The following is a 22340-nucleotide window of genomic DNA, read 5'->3' on the forward strand; positions in this document are numbered from 1 at the left end:
CTACTAATTCCGCTATATCCGTATCTTAGGGGCCTATAATATATTATTAGTGTCGCCCCTTATAATAGCCGGTTTATTACGAAACAACAACCGCGGCGCCGCTAGCAGCGCTAGCAATAACAACACTAGTAGCATAGCGCCTACCGAAGTACCTACTAAATTGCCTACTAGAGCACCTACTAAAGTACCTGCTAAACAGCCTACTACTAGGCCTGCCGAAGAACCTATAGTTCTAGGTAACGACCTAGAATTGCCTGTTAACGACATACTTAACAATATTGTTAATCGACGATATAGCTAACTAGCCTTTAGCCCCTAGCTAGTAGCGAGACTTTAAGAAGCTACCCGAAACAGGCTCGCTGCTCTACGTTAAGAACAATAGCTAAAGGACAACCTCCTCGAAATTCGCCGCCTTTAGGAGGCCCTAACAACTAACACTAGGCCGATAGTAGGGCCTTCCTTACTATTAGTCCTAGTCTAGAAGAAGGATGCTAAACTTAAGGACTATACTGTATTTAACGGCTCTAGTCGAAAGCAATACAACGACTACATTCGTAACTATAAGCTTAACTAACGAAACGCACTAAGGGCTCTACTAAATGACTATTTACTAGTCGTCTATGCTATGCAGTACATTAACGGTAACCTAAAACGCACCTAGGATGACTATTTTAACTCCCTTAATAACTAGACTGCTGTTTAGTAGCAGACCTACAAAACCATTATACTAGACACCCTTAGAAACCCTATACTAAGGCAATAATACGCTTAGGACTAGTATCTTCGAGCTAAACAAAAGACTAATCAATCGGCTCGCTTATTTAAGGCCTATTTAAAGACCCTCGAAGATAACCTCCCGACTAAAACTAATTCTATCTAGATCTCCGAAATACGCCCTAAATTGAGATAGGAATTAGTCCTTGAATTAGACCGCCGCCGTGTATTCGAACAGACTAATCTAACGCGCATTTAATTTATAGTCGAAGTAGAAACAGCCGAACGGGCTGTTTAGCTCTAATAGCGACTAGAATTAAGGATCCGACTAGCTAGTACTAACCGTAGCAACCGTAGTAGCCGCGGAGGAAACTAAGGTTCCTACTAGGACAACAATACTAACAATAGGAACAGTAACGATCGTAGAAGAGGCCGTAGCCGGCGGCTATATAGAGGAGGCCGCGATAGGGGCCGTAGAAGGGGCTCGTATCCTTACAATACTAACCGCTCGACTAACAATAGTAGTAACAACAGCTATAGTAGTCTACTAACCGGATTGAAGTGCTTCAATTGTGATAGCACTAGCTATCTACTAGGCTAATGCGACAAACCTAAGGACTAGGCCCGAATCGACCGTACTACCGCTAAGTACCGAAAGCACCTCTTAGTAGCTAACGCTACCCCTATAGGCCAACCTTCGAAAAAAGAGTAAGCGCCGTACTAACTGTTAGCCTCGTGCAGCGTAAGACTATCGACATTGTGCTAGCTATTATACGTACCTGTCTTATATCTAGGCCCGATACTAACTATAAGGCAAAGGTTATACTAGACCCCGGGAATTCAGTTAGCGCCCTTATTAGCTATCGCCTAGCTAAGCAATTAGACCTTCGACAACTGCCGAGGACTAACCTGCTAACCCTTGCTTAGTTTAATAACGCTCGGCACTTAACCTATAGAGCCTACTATGTTCCTATAGTTCTAAAAGACGACCTCGGAAATAAGCGCCTACTAAACTTTACTACCTACGTAGTAGACATAGATAGCCTTCTATCTAACATTGTTATTAGAAACCCTATCCTTAAGTACTATACTATAGTTATAGACTTGGGCAGTTAATAATAGCGATTTAGAATCGCTAGGACTCGGAAAGAGGACATTAAACACATTAATGTTAGCGAGTGCCCTAATAATATTAGGGTCCTATTTATTAGCAACCTAACCCTAGCTAATCCGACGGCCGACCTGCTCGGTAGTAATAACGATAAACTAGTGCCCCCTAATAGTATAGATCCTAAACAACTTAAGCGCATACTAGAACCTATTCGAGAGACCTATATTAATGTGTTTAAACACTACCTAGCATCGACATTACCTATGTTTAAAGAGACGGATTATAAGATTGATATTATAGAGGGCAAGGAGGTTCCTTTTAGCCCCCTCTACAACCTTAGTAAACGAGAGCTTGCTATGCTGCGTAAGTACCTAGAGGAAAACCTAGCTAATAGTCGAATTCGATATAGTAACAGCCCTACTAGTGTACCTATCCTGTTCGTGCTAAAGAAGGATAGCGGCCTACGTTTATATATTAATTACAGAGGGCTTAACGCTATTACTATTAAAGACCGCTATCCACTCCCGCTTATTAATAAGACCCTCGACCGCCTTTCTAGTGCCTACTACTATACTATATTAGACATTAAGGATGCGTACTATCGTATCCGCATTCGTAAGGGCGATAAATAGAAAACAGCCTTCCGTACTCGTTATAGCTATTTCGAATACTTAGTTATACTATTTAGCCTAGCTAATACCCCTATAACATTCTAGTCCTATATTAATCGGGCCCTTTTAGGCCTATTAGACTATCTCTGTGTAGTTTACCTAGATAACATCCTAGTTTATATACATTTACCTAATATTGCAGAACACTAGGCCGCAGTACGCAAGGTCCTCGACCGCCTACGAGCCTATAGACTGTATTGTAAGCCTTCTAAATGCACCTTCGCTACGAAGGAGGTGTCCTTCCTTAGCTTCCTCGTATTAACTAAGGGTATTAAGGCTAATCCTAATCGGATTAAAACTATTACTAAATAGCCTATTCCTACGTTAATTAAGGAGCTATAGTCGTTCCTCGGTTTTGCTAACTTCTATCGCCGATTTATTAAGGGCTATTTACGGCATGTAATGCCCCTAACTGAGCTTACTAAAACTAAGGCTAACCCGACTAGAGAGTTTAAATAGACTAACAAGGCGCGAGCCGCTTTTAACGGTTTGAAGTAGCGCTTTACTAAAGTCCCCTTATTGCACTATTTCGTACTAAGCAAACAGATCCGCATTAAGACTAACGCTTTACAGTTTGCTATATTAGCCATTATATTACAATAGGCTAATAACAATTACTAGTACCCGATTGCCTTCTTCTTAAGGAAGATGATTAATGCTAAACGTCGCTACGAGACCTACGAGTAAGAGCTCCTAGCTATTGTCGAGGCCTTTAAGCATTAGAGGCACTACCTCGATAGGGCTTAATATACAATATAGGTCTATATAGACTATAACAACCTCCGTAGAATTACGAAGGTTACTAGGGTTATAGGTCGATAGGCTAGATAGGCCGTCTACCTCGCTAGGTTTGATTTTAATGTATTATATCGGCTAGGCGTAAGTAACTCTGCTAATAGCCTATTAAGGCGACCTAATTACGATAGCGGGACTTAGCAATCTATTAATTTATTGTTTCCAACCCTATAGTATAAGATTGCTATAGCCCGTATTATTAATAAGCAAGCGCAGGATAAGCGGCTTACCGGACTCCGCGACGGCTTAAAGCATATTAATACTCTTACTATATTAATAGTGCGTATTAAGGATACAGATAGGAGAAGTTATAATAACTCCCTAGTCGACATCGCTATATATAGTAACAGCGATAGCACTACTGCAGTTAATCCGGCTGCTAGTGCTATTAGATATATATAATGCGTACCTTGTTTAATAGCGAGGGTGCTATTAAATAACCTTGTAAATAGGGATAGTTAATCGTTTATAGATAAGCTATTACGGGCTTAGTAGAGGGACGCCTTTGCTACTAAACGTATAGACAAGCTTATAAGTAGGCGAAAGACTCGATCTAGTAAGAGTAACAATTAGTCGATCGATAACAAAGGTTATTTAAAGTTTAAGGGCAGATACTATGTCCCCGCTAAACATTCGATCCGATAAGAACTTCTCAAGCGACACTATAATAGTAAGCTTGCCGGTTACTATAGCATAGAGAGGTCGTACGAGCTACTATCGCGTACATACTACTAGCTAAATAGTAAGCGGGATATAAAGGACTACGTAAACACGTATACCGTATATTAACGAGTTAAAGCACTAAAGCACTTACTATTTAGCGAGTTGTCTTTACTCCCTATTCTAAAGAAGCTATTTGCTAAGCTTATAATGGATTTCATTATAGGCCTTCCGCCTACTAAGCGTAGGGGAAGCAAGGATATATATAATGCTATCCTAGTTATCGTAGACCGGTTTACTAAGGGCGCTCGTTACATTCCTACCCGAAAGGATTAGACGGCTATTAACCTAGCTAAGGCGCTATAGACTAACATCTTCTATACCTATTAGGGAACCCCTAAGGGGATAGTCTCCGATAGGGGCTCGATATTTATATCGCACTATTAGAGCGAAATATGCCTATAGCTAAGACTAAAGCATCGGCTATTAATAGCCTTCTATCTACAGACTAACGGTTAAACAGAGAGATAGAATGCTACCCTATAGTAGTACCTACGTAGTTATATTAACGAGAACCCTAAGGACTAGGTTAATCTCCTATAACTAGCCGAATTCGTATATAACAACAGTGTCTACTTATCTACTAAGGTGTTACCTTATTTCGCTATAATAGGAAGCAACCCTGCGCTACTATAAGACCCCCTATCGCTCGAGGCCGAGCGTAAGGAAAGGGGAGCGGGTTAACCTAAGATACTAGCGGCTATTAAGAGGGTTTAGAAGATGCGAGAAATCTATACTAAGATAGCCGAGAAGTTAACAAAGGCTTAAGAGTACTAAAAGACCTACTATAACAAACACTACCTTCTAATAACCTTCAAGTAAGGCGATATAGTTATGCTTAGTACAAAGAACCTCCGCATCCGTAAACACCTATTACCCGATAGCAAAACAAGGCCTAAGCTCGCACTAAGATACATTAGCCTATTCCGCATTCGAGAACCGAAGGGCATATAGGCCTACTAGTTATAGCTTCTACCCTATTACACTATCTATAATACCTTCTATATATCCCTCCTTAAGCTATACTATTAACGCGAAGGCGATAAAGCGCCTACTAAGTTAGAAGAAGTCTTAGCTAATAGTAAAGAACTATAGTCTATAGAACGTATCCTATAGCACCGGACTAGGAAAGGCAAGAAGGAATACCTCCTAAGGTAGCAAGGCTATTTACCTAAATAGGACTCGTAGGAAGCTAAAGGATCCTTTAAGGATATAACCGAGTTATTAGATAAGTATTGGACTAGCGTAAAGAACAAGAAGAAGGCTAAAAGCTTATAATGTTACTATTAAGGCCTAGAACAATGCTACCCCCGGGGTACTATTAGCTAACTAATTAGAGGCAAGCAATTGTTAGTAACAAAGGACAATAAGACTACACTAGGCGCGCTACGATGCGTTAACTAATTGCCTGCTCTTTTAAGGACTCTACCTCTTTACTAACGCGCCCTATAGATCCCCCTCTTATTCCCTTATTCTATCGAGGCCTCGAGGCCTAGGCAATCGGCGGGGACGGCGCGGCCGGCGCGGCTATATTAGTAATAGTATTACGGAGTATATTGCTACTTAAGAAAGGAAGGATATAGCTATATTAGTAACGGTGTTGCCGAGTTGTTATTAGTTAAAGAAGGAAATTAGAAGAAGGTAAAGTTAGCGCTAAGACGACTAGCGCCGCTATTATTAATATTACTTGCTATTGTCGCTACGCCTATAGACATAACCTTACCTATACTACGAGCCTAAGGCACCTTTAATCAAACTTTAATCAAAGCTTTAAGCCTATTAAAGGTTTAATCAAAACTTTAAGGCTAAGTTAAAACTTTAACTAAGTTAAAAGATTAAGCGACTAATAGACTAACTAAGGGCAAAACTATAGAGCTAAGCTAGCTAGGGTCGATCTTGCGGATAATAGGTTACTCCTCGATCTATCTAACCCTTTAAGCGAGGCGAACCTCTACTACTACACTTATAATAGCCTTTACCTATAGAAACTAGACGAGCTGTGTTTTTTAAAAAGATAAGATAAGATTGATACTTAAAGGCTACTAAACCTAGCTAATTAGGGCTAGCGAAACTACGAACAATAAGAACAATAACCCTCGGAAGCGGACAAACCCTCGGAAGCGGACATTGCTAGGTCTTTTAAGAGTAGACGCAAAGAACTTAGTACGATATTACTTAGAGCGGAGGTAGGGCTACAATACCTCGTACGCCTACCTATTATAGTAGGGAAGACGCGCTCGTATTGTAATTAGTCGAAGGCCCTTAATTCTTATAGATACATATTACTTTATAGTTTATTATATATAGGGATAGCGCAGTTAGAAGTTAGACATTGTATTAGAAGGTAAGGTTTGATATAGTTATATAATTAGGTAGTTAAGTGTTCAATTTAGCGCGGGCTAAGTAGCTTATTAGACTAGCTAAGTTAGCGGCAATAGAGGTCGTAGAATATAGATAGGCTACGAGGGCGCGGCCTTTAGAAGGGAAGCGTATATTAGAGCTAAGGAGGCTACACGTAATTAGTATATAATTAGGCCGAGTGAAGCTAGGGTCTTAGTGCCTTAGGTAGGGCTTAGCGCTTAGCGTTAGGCTAACTCTCCTACCTTCCTCCCTCTCCTCCTAGATCCTTATCGAATACTACTCGTACCTACTACTACCCTATCTACCTACTAATATACCCTTCTTACAATTAGATCCTTTAAAAAAAATAAAAAAAATTAATAGGTATATAGTAGGTTAGTATAATTTTTTTTAGATTTTTAGTTTGTAAGTATATCTAGAATCTATCTAGTATTTTATTAATAGTAAATATAGATACTTTAATCTTTAATTACCTAGTAGAATACTAGTAAATAGATATACTAAATTACTAATATAGTAGTTAGATACAAATATTAACTAACTCTTCTATTTAGTAGTAGTAAAAATAAAGTATTTAGTATAAATCTTATATTAAATACTAGTATAGCACTTCTATTACTATTAAAATATTATTAATAAACTATTTCCTTTAATATACTTACGATATCTTATAGGTATCTTATTAATTGTATTCTTAACTAATTAATAAAGCTATTTATTATAGTTTAGAAAGTAGATAGGTAAATAGATACTAAACGTTTAGACGGTTTAGTAGCTAGCTTTTACTATTAATAAGAAAGCCTTCTAAATAATACTCTACTAGTAAGATTTAATCTCGGTATATCGTATTCTAAGGCGACTTATCTTATAATTGGACTTTATACAATATGTCGACTCTGCTATCCGATAGGATGGGTCAAGCTAGCCGGCCCCTCGTATAGCAGAAGCCCTGAGCCACGCCGATCCTTGCCCGTTGTTCTCGCGGACATGGGTGTCAGCTCGTCTGGCTTCTAGCGTCGTTCGTGCAGAGTACTGGAGATGCCTCGCGCGCCCGAGTCCTGCTGCTGCTCTGCCAACAGCCTCATCTTCTCCCATCATTAATGCCATAGCAATATCGAGCCAACCCCGCGCCGGACAGTCTGCGCACTCCATTGACGCGTCGCGGCCAAACGAGGCATTCGATTCGATTCGCGCTCCCCGCATCGCCATCTCCGGCCAGGGTCTGAGGGAGGAGGTAGAAGCTCCGTACTGTTGCTACTGCCTGTACATGAAGCTCCGATAGAACCTAGCTCGAGCCCGTCGCCACTATTCCCGCACTTGCAAGGCTGAACCGACTCGACACGCTGTTCGGCCACGAGAAAACAGGAGATCGGACGGCGACGAAGATGGAGAAGGCCTGAAGGGGCCGAGTCCGGATTCCAGGCCGTGAAAAAGACCAGGGCAGGAGTGCAGAGGTGGAGTCGCATACTGCAACGCACGCGCACGAGCACGAGCTTCCACCACCTCGCCTCGCCTCGCCCGTCTATCCCGAATCGCATCGTTGTTGCTGAGAAAAATACTGCCCGTCGCGCAGACATCCCTTTTGGCCTTGTCCGGACCGTCCAATGGCATCGGTCCAGGAGCCATTGAGGAGAGATCCATTCGCGAGCGAGCCTCGAGCCTATAACCCAGCCATTCCCAAGGCCATCCCGATCCTTCCATCGGCATCAGTGGCTGGCGGTGGAGAGCCAATGGACACTAATCAGTCGCAGCACGCTTCGATGGGACCGCCATTGAGCAGCCCGAATGGAGATAGGCAAGGGGAACAGCCGCAGCAACATGGACAGAGCGAGCAGCAACCGACGTCTCCTACAAGTGGAGGCGGATCACACCCTGTTGGAGCTGCAGCGGCAGCGCAGCAGCCAAAAGTAGTTCAAACTGCATTTATACACAAGCTATACAAGTGAGGTGCTCCCTCTTTCACACCAGTACCGGCCATTTGCTGACATCTTGCCAGCATGCTAGAAGATCAAAGTATCCAGCACCTCATATCATGGTCCAACACGAACGAGAGCTTTGTCATGTCTCCATCCTCGGAGTTCTCGAGAGTCTTAGCGTGAGTTCAGCGAACACCGCAAGCTGCCGGCTTTCACTAATTCTTGGCAGACAATATTTCAAGCATACCAATATATCCTCATTTGTTCGGCAACTGAACATGTATGGTTTTCATAAGGGTAAGAGCGAAATCTCTCACTCCTTTCGCTACTTCTAACTTCGCACCCAGTCAGCGATGTATTTCACACCGGATCGCCCGACTCACCACTCTGGGAATTCAAGCATGGTGCTGGCAATTTCAAGCGCGGCGATCTCGTCGGGCTGAGGGAGATTAAACGCCGAGCTAGTAGACATGCACTTATACATCGCGACTCGTTCTCAACTGCACCCAAGATGCCAACTCCTCAGCCGCCCGGAACACCGCTCGAGCAGATGCCAGATCCAGTCGAGGCACGTTTGCAGATGCTGGAGTGGAACTTTCAGGATGTCTACGCTAAGCTGTCCAGGACCGAAGAAGCCTACATGGATGTCTCAACCAAATATCAGACGCTCCTTGACGGGCTTGCCAGATGCCACCATTGGGGCAATGAAATTTCTTCGCACCTTCTCACGGTAGTGCCCGATCCGGATAATCCCGTTCACAGAGACGTTTTTGCCATGCGACAAGATATTCGGCAACACCTGGAGCAGCTGCGGAACGCAGAGCCTCCCCAACCCCAACCGCACGAGTCACCATTCCCACACAAACAGTCCTTCTTCCAGCCGAACAACAATCAGATGGAGCCAGCTGTACCAATGTCGCCTCGGCAGCGACCGTTTGATGAGTCTCGCCGGCCTTCACTGCAAGGACTTCCCCGACCCCCAGGAGTACGCGTACCTGTTCCACCCTACCTTCAAGCGTCGCCTCGCCGATATGGCTCCATCGGAAGTGGAGGAAACGGCTCATACTCGCCTTCGTCAACTCGACCATCTTACGCGCACCCACCGCCCCTTCCACCTTCAGCGCATCAGCAGCACCCTCTCGCCACAATGACATCCCCGCCCTCGAGCCTCCCTCGACGCCACACCTCTGCCGATATTCGTCAGGCACAAGCATGGGAGGGCAATCAGCCACCACCGCCGCAGTATCAGCAAGGTACATCACCATATGCATCTGGACAATCATCTGGCGCTTGGCCTTCTTCGCCACGAACTGCCGCCAACCCTGGTGACCAGCAGATTCGTGATACACTAGCCAACTATCAGCTGCCGGGCGTTTCAAACTCTGGATCACGACATCCGTCTCCAGGTCCGCACGACAACCACCCTCCCAGCTTCACAACCAGCTTCCCGCCCAGCTACGCTAACCCTAACGATGCTGGTTGGCAGCTGCCTGGCGCGAGATTTCCCTTCAAGGGCCTGGAAACGCCTGGCGCACCAAGTCGCAGAAGCAGTATGGCATCAAATGTGCACTCCCTGCTTAATCCTGCAGATACAGCCGAACGAGAAGGCGAGGATGAAGGGGGACCAGACTCATTGAAGAGGAAACGACTACTATGATGATATGAATGGAATGATGGCTGGGTGGGAATAATCACTGTATTTTTGGATATACCCTGGACTCAAGACTTCGATTCTTTGGAGAAGTGGTTCTATGTGTGTGTGCGCGCGTTACTTGAACAAATGTCATTTCTAGGAAAGGTCGATTTGATGTAAAAGCATGTACGAATGAATATTACTGGTCCGTCCCTCTTTCCTTCGTATCGGCGAACTTCGGCCTTTGATATCATTGGTTGGATTTCACCTCACTTGAAATTCTTAACAGGTCGCTCCTCCAGACATCCCACGACTGCTCAACTATTCACCAGCAACAAATCAACATGAGTGCCAGTCCAACGACTATGCAGTGTACAGGATTCAGACCTCATGTTCTGAACGCAACCAACAGCTCTGCCACAACGACTAGCCGCATCTTATTGGGTCCGCATCGCACACCCATGGACCTGACTGTAGTCGAATGTCCACGCTCTTCGTCAATGAGCAGTATCTCAAGGAAGGTAGCACGAGTCTTCACTGCGTTGTCAACTGCGGAAGTGCTTGGTGTCCCCATGTTCGTGCCCCACATTGGTGTTTCTCTCCCATGGAAAAACCTGCTTCTCTTGTCCTGAGAGGCGACAAAGCGCATCGGCGCTCCTTCTGCAGCAGCTTGTTGAATGAAGCTCACGGCAGACCAACCAGGAGACTCCTGAGCTTAGGAAAATTCGGAGATCCCAAACCAGAAACAGGATCCCAACCCTCCGCAGCCTGAAAACCAGCAGTTCCGCAGCCAGGATTATTGCCTTCAGTGATCTGGCCCCAAGTCAGCGTCGTCAAGCCTTTGATACACTCGCTCCTTACTCACATCATTAAACACCTCAGGATGCTGATACAAGATCTGATTAAGAAACCCAATCGCCTTCTTCCCAGCCAATAACCTCTCATCATTAATCCTACTAATCATAGCAGCGAAAAGTGGGGCAGCGGTGCTACTTCCACCACTAACAACCACCGTGCCTTGATCGACCATCGTGACATTTGCGCCGAGGAGTGCGACGTCTGGGTAAGCTCTACCGGAAGTATTGAATGTGCCGGAAGGGTAGGATGGATCGTGTTTCGCCAGATATCGAGATACAGCGTGAGATTGGAAGGATGGACGAGCATGGATATTGCTGAAACCTCCTCCTGCGTAGAAGTTATGTGGTTTGTCGTAGACCGCGACTTCTTTTTGTCGGCCGTTTGTGAAGTTTACTTGTGTGGAGCTTATGGTTGTCACGTAAGGACAAGAGCCGGGGAATGAGGGACCAAAGGCTTCTGCAGACTCGTTGACGGGATTCACGGCACAGCCAAAGTTTCCGGAGACGCCTCGATCACCAGCTGCGACTACGACGGTCACGCCTCGGAGGGCTAGCTTCATCCATTCGTGACATTGACGCTCCAGATAGTGTCGTCGGCTGGGAGAAGGCTGTGGGCGAGGCCTGGGTTGAGCGGTAGACGACACCCAGGAGGAACAGGAATATGAAGGATTGCATTGTTGATGTATGAGACGGAACGAACGATTGGCGAGGATGCTCGCGATTGAGAAGACATTGGGCTCGGATGTTTATACATTGAAAAGAGCCAAGATATAATACGAACTTACCAAGCACCAGCGCTAGCTAATCGACTATTCGTATATCGGTCTTGGTAGGGCTTAGTACGACTTCGACTCGATCTCGGATCCGGAATACGGAACTAGTGGCGACCGTAACTTCAGGCTACTAAATATCGTATAAGATTCCGAAGAAGAAGTTGATATTCTCCTAGTCTACTAATCCAGCCTACGACAGATGTAGTCGCGTGGCTTAACTAGTACGAAGAATATTTGAGGCAATAATAAGTTCATACCGATGGCACCCAAAGCCCTGGGTATCTGGAGCGTCGTGAGGATCCAGCGTCCTCTACGCCAAGCTAGGAATTGTCCTTTCTTCGTTTTTGATGGAAGATTCTGAAAGAATGTCATTGAGAGCTCGGCCAGACAACAAATCTCCCATGTTGCGACATATTTGATAGATAATTCTTGCCACTGGAGCTGCACGGGTTAAGACTAGTTGAGAGACCACTGCATCGATTCTTGCTAGCATATTCTCTAGCATAGTCTCATTGTCTAGAATTCTGTAGGCCGAAGCGAGACTTACGACAAACTCCGTGCCTGGGCGACGATCCAAGATCGATATTCCTCTAGGTAGGGATGTTCAAGCGGTACGCTCAGATTGGAGAGGCGTCGCTTTGAGACAAGCAAGCATAGCTGGCCGAGCTCTTCCAGAAGCTGAAGAACGTCGGCAGTTCCATCAGGTGGGGTCAAAACTTCTTGGTAGTCTTCGAGCGTCGTAGTAGGTGCCCAATCATGCCGCATAGTTGAGTGCGCGGTAGGCGGAACATCGAGGTCCATGGGGAATGCGGCATGCTCAGTGGGGAGGGGTCAACTGGTCGGCATGGTATCGAGATTGCTAAAGCATACGGGATACCTGATGTGCAACCGAGCAGGGCCAACGGTGATGATGTGGTCGACTCATGTCCGCGCACAGCGCAGAAGCCGAAGCTGAGTATCTGCAAACGATGAATGCTGAGGCGACGGGCCGGGTCCTCCTTTAATTAAGTACAATTAGTCCATCCTCATGTCTACATTTATTTCAATCAAAGCACCCTTCTTCGTAGCTCCAATCAGTCATCCTCGAAGCGCTGGTTTCCGCGCTCATCTCCAGAATTTGGGTGACTTGCAGTGCAGCGGTGCAAGCAGTGGCTGCCATACACCGCGTTCCACGAGCGAGCGAGCGGTCTCAAATCCTCTGTTTGTGCATCTCGATCGCAAATCGCGTTCTGGAGGCCTCGGCAGTGCTGGCAGGGGAGTATCGTCAGGCGCGAGAGAGTCGGCCAAAGAGACTTCGTCGAACTGAGACCAGACATACTGACTTTGACTTCCATTCCGCTTGCTTTGCAGACGAGTACACCAGACCTCAAACCGCACGCTTACTTCCAACTCTCCGCCTCCCAATATTCGCCCTTTCTTTGACGGGTACCAGCGATGCCCTCGAATGCCTGTGTACCCCTAGCTCATGGGCTTCACACAAGCGACCTCCAAAGCAAAACAGATTTCCGCAGCGACAAGTTGGAAGCTTTGCGAATTCTCTCACCGGCTGAGGTTCTCTGGGATACAGTTCCGACTTGGACATCTTGGTAATGCCATATTTTGTCGTTGTTTCTCGATCCATGGAATGGTGCTGAAGGCGTGAGTTCGACGTTGTGGCCTTGGTCGTACATGTGCAAGCAGAGCGGCGGCGTGTTCTTATTATACTCGTACATATCCATCATGCTCAATCCAGATCCAGATCTATTCCTCCATCCAGTCAGCTGCAGTCCTGAATGTCTAACATGTGAACGCCCGTCTTGTAGGCAGGGTGACGCGTGACGAGTGTTCCTAAAGATCCCGGTAGGCGCACGGCTGGAGAAGCCTGGTGACACACTCAGCTTCTGAAGCTCAGCGAATCATTTGCTGCATCAACAACATTCTGCGAACTCCTGCGTTTGAATTGTGCCGCTCCAAGGTGTGTTGCATATGTGTGATGTCTTGCAGCATGCACGTCAGTCTGTAGGAGCCAAGTCATGCCGGATGGCTGAGAGGTCATTCACTGTGCTTCATTATGCCGTGTGAAGTGCGCCACGCTTCCTATGCCACTTGCGCCATGTACATATGTACAGATAGAGTCGAGTCTCCTTTGACCGAGCGGTAACTAACGATGCCGTAGCTCTCGTCGTCCGCGAATGTGTAAACCCAAACACCAGACTCCACGCTCTCTACATAACAGTTATCCACATAAAATGCGTCACATCTTTCAATGCACCTTTCCCCTTTCTATCTTGACATGCTTACTTCTTCTGCTTTGCAAGTTCTTCTCTCGCGATACCGCCGCTGGCCCGCCACCAGACATCACCGCCCCAGCGAAGCATTCTCTCGCAGGCAGCTGTAGGTCCGTCGACTGCTGGTCGTACGTCTAGATAGAACACTGGTTCGCCCGTTGGCTCTGGTGGACCACTGCAGATAATTAGCATCCCATCCAATGCACAATTTCACAGCTCATCCAAACCCACCTGTAGTAATCGATGATATATCGCTTCTCCTGTTTCTGTCCATTTGGCCCGCTCCTCTCCACATACCAATCATGTCGATCAAAAGGCGGGTTATCCGGAAACTGGCTCGGATACAGCCAGGCCATGAAGCTCAACATCTTGGCCTTGGGCGTCATCTCATTTGGCCTCCCTTCAAACCTCACGAGCTTTGGTTCTGGCGCTTCCTCGCCTTTACGACGCCGTAATTCATCCCGCATTGCCATCTGTGCATAGTTCTCCTCTCCTCTAGCACAGTACTCCCAGCCCTTGCGCAATCCCTGATTGAAGCGATGTTCCCAGGCCCGGATCTCCTCCCATGCGCCCTCGTTGAGAAAGTTGTGTACTGCCACCATACTCTCTACGTGCTCGGCAGGCGTATCTGTGTAGCCTTTCCGCAGCATGGCATTGTACATCTGCTGTGGAGATGGGTACTCCCAATTGCCCTGCCCGTCACCGCGCGGTATACTCGAAGCCTCTCTGTCTAGCGGGAGATTGATCTTCTGCTCACCATGCTCACGTTTGTTGGCCAGCTCGGGCATGTAGTTCAGTGGATTGAGTTTAGAGATGTATGAGGGCGTGTCTTTCGGTTGTACTTGGGTGGCTGAGGCATTATCGTGTTTGATTGGACATGCGCTAGGGCGATCCTTTGTCGTCGGGGGTAGCGTAGAAGACCTGGAAGGCATTTTGCTATGCATAGGACATGATGGCGGTGGTTGCGCATCTGATCGCGAAGGCAGAGGGTGAGGGGCCTGCGATGCTGATGGTGTTGTGTCTGCCCAAAACCAGCCCATCCTAACTTCCAGAGTGTGGATTGAATATGTGATCCAGGAAGTAAATGTACAGTGGCGCAAGAAGAAGGTGTGTATGTGTATTAGATGTGTGCTAAGTGGATGGCAAAGAAATGTGCCCGGCCTCGCAACAGAATCGTGACGCTTGGACTCGTCTTCCGCTTTAGTCAGCACCAGCAAGGGTTCATCTGCTCCGACAGTTCCCGCCTGGCTTTGCCTTTCGAACATCACATCCTAAGGCCCTGTCTACTTGCCACCGTTTATCGCATAATCGTTTCGATTATGCGTATGCCATAATCGTCTCTTGTAGAAGCCGCTTTATAATCGTTTATTATTAGACGGTAACGTGTTCAAATTAGACCTCCGCGGCGGCTACCGCTATAACCTTCCTTCTCTTTCTGCCTTAGGCCTATATATTAAAGCTTAAAGCGTATATAGCTACAGTAGTAGATATAATAGTCGCTATAGGGCTCGAAGCGGTATAGGAAGCGGTATAGGATCGTAAAGCGGTATAAAAGGAGATCGAGTACTCGTTCGAAGGGCGGTTTCGTAGGTAAAACCTAGCAATTTAAATTAGTTAGTCTCTTATATTACCGCTATTCGAATCCTCGCAACTATAGTATCTCAATTTACTAATTCTACTAATTCGTAGCTAAAGACGCTAGCGGCTCGTAAGCGTATATTAGAGCTAAAGAGGCTATATATAATTAGTATATAACTAGGCCGAGTAAAGCTAGGGTCTTAATACCTTAGGCAGGGCTTAGCGCTTAGCGTTAGGCTAACTCTCCTACCTTCCTCCCTCTCCTTCTAGATCCTTATCGAATACTATACTAATTTACTACTACCCTATCTACCTACTAATATAACCCTTCTTATATAGTATTCGATCTACCCTTTAAGGGTAGTAGCTAGATAGTCCTTATTTCAAGCTTTTAGCGGTATAGCTACGAAAACCGTTAATCTAACTATATTGCGCCCGAGGCGGGATCTATACGTACTATTCTATTAGAATAACCGTACTAATTATTAAGCAAGGTCTTCTATACGGCCTATTATACTAAGTTAATCGCACTAAGCCGATATCTACTAATTCCGCTATATCCGCATCTTAGGGGCCTATAATATATTATTAGTGTTACCCCCTATTATAATAATAGCCGGCTTATTACGAAGCAACAATAACCGTACTACCGCTAGTAGCGCTAGCAATAACAACGCTAGTAGTACAGTTCCCACTAAAGTGCCTACTAAAGTGCCTCCTACTAAAGAGCCTACCGGAGAGCCTATTAAAGAAGAACCTATAATTCTAGGTAACGACCTAGAATTGCCTATCGACGACATTCTTAACAATATTGTTAACCGTCGATATAACTAACTAGCCTTTAGCCCCTAACTAGTAGGGAGACTCTAAGAAGCTACCTAAAACAGGCTTACTGCCCTACGTTAAGAACAACAGCTAAAGGATAATCTCCTCGAGATTCGCCGCCTATAGGAAGCCCTAACAACTACTACTAGACTAGAACTAGTAGTAGGACCTTCTATTCAAAAGAAGGATGCTAAGCTTAAAGACTATACTGTATTTGATAGCTCTAGCCGTAAGCAGTACAATGATTATATACGTAATTGTAAGCTTAACTAGCGAAATGTACTAAGGGCTCTTCTAGACGACTATTCCTTAGTTGTTTATACTATATAGTATATCAATAGTAACCTAAAGCGTACCTAGGACGACTATTTCGATTCCCTTAATAATTAGACTGCTATTTAGTAGAAAACCTATAAGACTATTATACTAGACACTCTTAGAAACCCGATACTAAGACAATAGTATACTTAGGACTAATACCTTCGAGCTAAACAAAAGACTAACTAGTCGGCTCGTTTATTTGAGGCCTATTTAAAGACCCTCGAGGATAACCTTCCGGCTAAGACTAATTCTATATAGATCTCGGAAATACGCCTAAAACTAAGATAGGAATTAGTCCTTGAATTGGACCGCCGCCGTATATTTAAACAGACCAATCTTATACGTATTCAATTTATAGTTAAAGTCGAGACTATAGAGCGTATAGTATAGCTCTAACAACGGTTGGAATCTAAGATACGCCTAGCTACCTATCGTAGCCGTAGAGGAAACTAAGGTTCCTACTAGAATAATAGTACTAACAATAGGAATAGTAATAACGACCGAGGAAGAGGCCGTAGCCGACGGCTATATAGAGGAGGCCGTAACAGGGGCCGTAGAAGGGGCTCGTATCCCTATAGTACTAATCGTTCGGCTAATAATAGCGGTAATAGCTATAGCAATCCCCTAACCGGACTAAAGTGCTTTAATTGTAACAGCACTAGCTATCTACTAGGCTAATACGATAAACCTAAGGACTAGGCCCAAATCGACCGCGCTGCCGCTAAGCACCGAAAGCACCTTTTAGTAGCTAACGCTACCCCTATAGGCCAACCTTCTTATTAGTCGAAAAAAGAATAAGCGCCGTACTAACTATTAGCCTTGTACGGCGTAAGACTATCGACATTGTACTAGCTATTATACGTACCTATCTCGTATCGGACACGCATAGAACCAATTATAAAACCAAGGTTACGCTAGACCTAGGAAATTCAGTTAGTGCCCTTATTAGCTATCGCCTAGCTAAGCAATTAGACCTTCGACAATTGCCTAGGACTAACCTGCTAACCCTTGCTTAGTTTAATAACGCTCGGCATTTGACCTATAGAGCCTACTATATCTATATAGCCCTAAGAGACGACCTCGGCAATAAGCGCCTACTAAACTTTACTACCTACGTAGTAGACATAGACAGCCTCCTATCTAATATTGTTATTAGCAACCCTGTTCTTAAGTACTATACTATAGTTATAGACTTAGGCAATCAACAATAGCGATTTAGAATCGCTAGGAAAGAGGACATTAAACACATCGACATTAGCGAGTATCCTAATAATATTAGGGTCCTATTTATTAGCAACCTAACTCCCGCCTTAGCTAATCTAACTGCCGACCTGCTCGGTAGTAATAACGATAAACTAGTGCCCCCTAATAGCATAGATCCTAAACAGCTTAAGCGCATACTAGAACCTATTCGAGAGACCTATATTAATATATTTAAATACTACTTAGCATCGACATTGCCTATATTCAAAGAGACGGATTATAAGATTAATATTATAGAGGGCAAAGAGGTCCCTTTTAGCCCCCTCTACAACCTTAGTAAACGAGAGCTTGCTATACTACGTAAGTACCTAGAGGAAAACCTAGCTAATAGTCGAATTCGGTATAGTAACAGCCCTACTAGTGTACCTATCCTGTTCGTGCTAAAGAAGGATAGCGGCCTACGTTTATATATTGATTACAGAGGGCTTAATGCTGTTACTATTAAAGACCGCTGTCTACTTCCTCTTATTAATAAGACCCTCGATCGCCTTTTAGGTGCCTACTACTATACTATATTAGACATTAAGGACGCCTATTACCGCATCTGTATTCGTAAGGGCGATAAATAGAAGACAGCCTTTCGTACTCGCTATAGCTATTTCGAGTACTTAGTTATACTATTTGGTCTAGCTAATACCCCTGCTATATTCTAGTCCTATATCAATCGGGCCCTATTAGGCCTATTAGATTACCTCTATATAGTTTACCTAGATAACATCCTAGTTTATACACACTCTCCTAACATTGCGGAATACTAGGCTACAGTCCGTAAGATACTCGATCGCCTAAGGGCCTATAGACTATATTACAAACCTTCTAAATGTACCTTTGCTGCTAAAGAGGTGTTATTCCTTAGCTTCCTCGTATCAACCGAGGGTGTTAAGGCTAATCCTAATCGGATTAAGACTATTACTAAATAGCCTATTCCTACGTTAATTAAGGAGCTACAGTCGTTCCTCGGTTTTGCTAACTTCTATCGCCGATTTATTAAGGGCTATTCGAGGTATGTAATGCTACTAACTGAACTTACTAAAACTAAGGCCAACCCGACTAGAGAGTTTAAATAGACTAACAAAGCGCGAGCCGCTTTTAACGGTTTGAAGTAGCGCTTTACTAAAGTCCCCTTGTTACACTATTTCGTACTAAGCAAACAGATCCGCGTTAAGACTAACGCTTTATAGTTTGCTATATTAGCCATTATATTACAATAGGCTAATAACAATTACTAGTACCCGATTGCCTTCTTCTCGAGGAAGATAATTAATACTAAGCGTCGCTACGAGACCTACGAGCAAGAGCTCTTAGCTATTATTAAAGCCTTTAAGCACTAGCGCTACTATCTCGATAGTGCCTAGTATACCATTTAGGTCTATACGGACTATAACAACCTCCGTAGAATTACGAAGGTTACTAGGGTTATAGGTCGATAGGCTAGATAGGCCGTCTACCTCGCTAGGTTTGATTTTGATATATTATATCGGCTAGGCGTAAGCAACCCTGCTAATAGCCTATCGAGGCGACCTAATTACGACAGCGGGACTTAGCAATCTATTAATTTATTATTTCTAACCCTGCAGTATAAGATTGCTATAGCCCGTATTGTTAATAAGCAAGCGTAGGATAAGCGGCTTACCGGACTCCGCGACGGCTTAAAGCATATTAATGCTCTTACTATATTAATAGTGCGTGTTAAGGACACAGATAGGAGAAGTTATAATAACTCCCTAGTCGATATCGCTATATATAGTAACAGCGATAGCACTACTATAGTTAATCCGGCTACTAGTACTATTAGATGCATATAATACGTACCTCGTTTAATAGCGAGGGTGCTATTAAATAACCTTGCAAATAGGGATAGTTAATCGTTTATAGATAAGCTATTACGGGCTTAGCAGAGGGACGCCTTTGCTGCTAAACGTATAGACAAGCTTATAAGTAGGCGAAAGACTCGATCTAGTAAGAGTAACAATTAGTCGATCGATAATAAAGGTTATTTAAAGTTCAAGGGCAGATACTATGTCCCCGCTAAACATTCGATCCGATAAGAACTTCTTAAGCGACACTATAATAGTAAGCTTGCCGGTTACTATAGTATAGAGAGGTCGCACGAGCTACTATCGCGCACATACTACTAGCTAAATAGTAAGCGGGATATAAAGGACTACGTAAACACGTGTACTATATATTAACGAGTTAAGGCGCCGAAGCACTTGCTATTCGGCGAGTTGTCTTTACTCCCTGTTCTAAAGAAGCTATTTGCAGAGCTTATAATAGACTTTATTATAGGACTTCCGCCTACTAAGCGTAGGGGGGAAGTGTATAATACTATCCTTGTTATAGTAGATCGATTTACTAAGGGCGCTCGATATATCCCGGCGCGTAAGGATTAGACTGCTATTAATATAGTAGAGGCGCTATAGACTAATATCTTCTATACCTATTAGGGAACCCCTAAGGGGATAGTCTCCGATAGGGGCTCGATATTTATATCGCACTATTAGAGCGAAATATGCCTATAGCTAAGACTAAAGCATCGGCTATTAATAGCCTTCTATCTATAGACTAACGGTTAGATAGAGAGGCAGAATGCTACCCTGTAGCAGTACCTACGTAGTTACATTAATAAGAACCCCGAGGACTAGGTCAACCTCCTATAACTAGCTAAATTCGTATATAATAATAGTGTCTACTTATCTACTAAGGTCTCCCCTTATTTTGCTATAATAGGCTAGAACGCCGCCTTACTATAAGATCTATTTACCTCGCTCGAGGCCGAGCGTAAGGAAAGGGAAGCGCGTTAAGTACCCGAAACACTAGCGGCTATTAAGAGGGTTTAGAAGATGCGAGAAATCTATACTAAGATAGCCGAGAAGTTGATAAAGGCTTAAGAGTACTAAAAGACCTACTACGACAAGCACTATACGCTAATAACCTTCAAACAAGGCGATATAGTTATACTAAGTACTAAGAACCTCCGCATCCGTAAACACCTATTACCCGATAGCAAAACAAGGCCTAAGCTCGCACTAAGATATATTAGCCTATTCCGCATCCGAGAACCGAAGGGTATACAGGCCTACTAGTTATAGCTTCTACCCTATTACACTATCTATAACACCTTCTATGTATCCCTCCTTAAGCTATACTATTAACGCGAGGGGGATGAAGCCCCTACTAAATACGAAGATATACTAGCGGATAGTAAAGAGCTATAGTCTATAGAACGTATCCTATAGCACCGGACTAGGAAAGGCAAGAAGGAGTACCTATTAAGATAGCAAGGCTATTTACCTAAATAGGACTCGTAGGAGGCTAAAGACTCGATTAAGGATATAACTAAGTTATTAGATAAGTATTAGACTAGCGTAAAGAACACGAAGAAGGCTAAGAGCTTATAATGCCTATAATGTTACTACTAAGCCTAGGAACAATGCTACCCCCGGGGTACTATTAGGCTAACTAATTAGAGGCCGGCAAACTAGGACAATAAGACTATACTACTATAGTAAACGCGCACCGAGTGTTAACAAGCGCGCTATAACGCGTTAACTATTCGCTGCTCTTTTAGGAAACCACCTCTCTACTAACGCGCCCTATAAGGCCCTTCTCCTAGTATTTAGGTCCCCCTCTTGTTCCTTTATTCTATTAAGGCCTAAGGCCTAGGCGATCGGCGGGGATGGCGCGCGCGTACGAATGACGGTAATAAAGGTAATATTGTCGCGCTACGAGCTAGCAGTATGCCGGCGGCTAGCGCGGCTATATTAGTAACAGTGTTACGGAGTATATTATTAGTCGAAGAAGGAAGTCGAAAGTAAGGTAAAGTTAGCGCTAAGACGACTAGCGCTGCTATTGTTAACATTACTTACTGTTATCGCTACGCCTATAGACACAACCTTACTTACACTACGAGCCTAAGGCACCTTTGCTTAAAACTTTAATTAAAGCTTTAAGCCTATTAAAGGTTTAATCAAAACTTTAAGGCTAAGTTAAAACTTTAACTAAGTTAAAAGATTAAGCGACCTATAGACTAACTAAGGGCAAAACTATAGAGCTAAGCTAGCCGGGGTCGATCTTGCGGATAATAGGTTACTCCTCGATCTATCTAATCCTTTAAGCGAGGCGAACCTCTACTACTGCACTTATAATAGCCTTTACCTATAGAAACCAGACGAGCTGTGTTTTTTAAAAGATAAGATAAGATTAACAATTAAAGGCTACTAAACCTAACTAATTAGGGCTAGCGAAACTACGAACAATAATAGCCCTCGTAATAATAAGAACAATCCCTCGGAACGGACAACCCTCGGAAGCGGACATTTCTAGGTCTTTTAAGAGTAGACGCAGAGAACTCGGTACGACATTACTTAGAACGGGGGCAGTGCTGCAATACCCCGTATACCTACCTGTTATAGTAGGGAAGGTGCGCTCGTATTGTAATTAGTCGATAGTCCTTAATTCTTGTAGCTTTATATCCCTTTACTTTATTGTATATAAGGATAGCGCAGTTAGAGTTAGACATTGTATTAGAAGGT

The 22340-nt window shown here is 44.2% G+C and overlaps 3 protein-coding genes across 3 annotated transcripts; 1 reads left to right on the plus strand and 2 right to left on the minus strand.

Moving 5' to 3' along the window:
• Positions 1 to 8102: 8102 nt before the first annotated feature.
• Positions 8103 to 9945, plus strand: MYCFIDRAFT_146678 (uncharacterized protein; the record flags this gene model as incomplete). The annotated part of the gene is made up of 4 exons (XM_007933983.1): positions 8103 to 8314; positions 8369 to 8467; positions 8518 to 8585; positions 8636 to 9945. 4 exons carry the CDS (start codon positions 8103 to 8105, stop codon positions 9943 to 9945), a joined length of 1689 nt encoding a protein of 562 aa, XP_007932174.1.
• Positions 9946 to 10726: 781 nt separating this feature from the next.
• On the minus strand, positions 10727 to 12352 carry MYCFIDRAFT_200693 (uncharacterized protein; the record flags this gene model as incomplete). The annotated part of the gene is made up of 4 exons (XM_007933984.1): positions 10727 to 11399; positions 11564 to 11579; positions 11809 to 11825; positions 12099 to 12352. 4 exons carry the CDS (start codon positions 12350 to 12352, stop codon positions 10727 to 10729), a joined length of 960 nt encoding a protein of 319 aa, XP_007932175.1.
• A 1224-nt stretch (positions 12353 to 13576) lies between these two features.
• Positions 13577 to 14943, minus strand: MYCFIDRAFT_168848 (uncharacterized protein). Its single transcript, XM_007933985.1, has 2 exons — positions 14050 to 14943; positions 13577 to 13993 (listed from the first exon to the last, which is right to left on the minus strand). Exons 1-2 carry the CDS (start codon positions 14856 to 14858, stop codon positions 13828 to 13830), a joined length of 975 nt encoding a protein of 324 aa, XP_007932176.1. The 5' UTR covers positions 14859 to 14943; the 3' UTR covers positions 13577 to 13827.
• Between the last annotated feature and the right edge of the window lie 7397 nt (positions 14944 to 22340).

Source organism: Pseudocercospora fijiensis, assembly GCF_000340215.1.
Source record: "Pseudocercospora fijiensis CIRAD86 unplaced genomic scaffold MYCFIscaffold_12, whole genome shotgun sequence".
NCBI classification, from domain to species: domain Eukaryota; kingdom Fungi; phylum Ascomycota; class Dothideomycetes; order Mycosphaerellales; family Mycosphaerellaceae; genus Pseudocercospora; species Pseudocercospora fijiensis.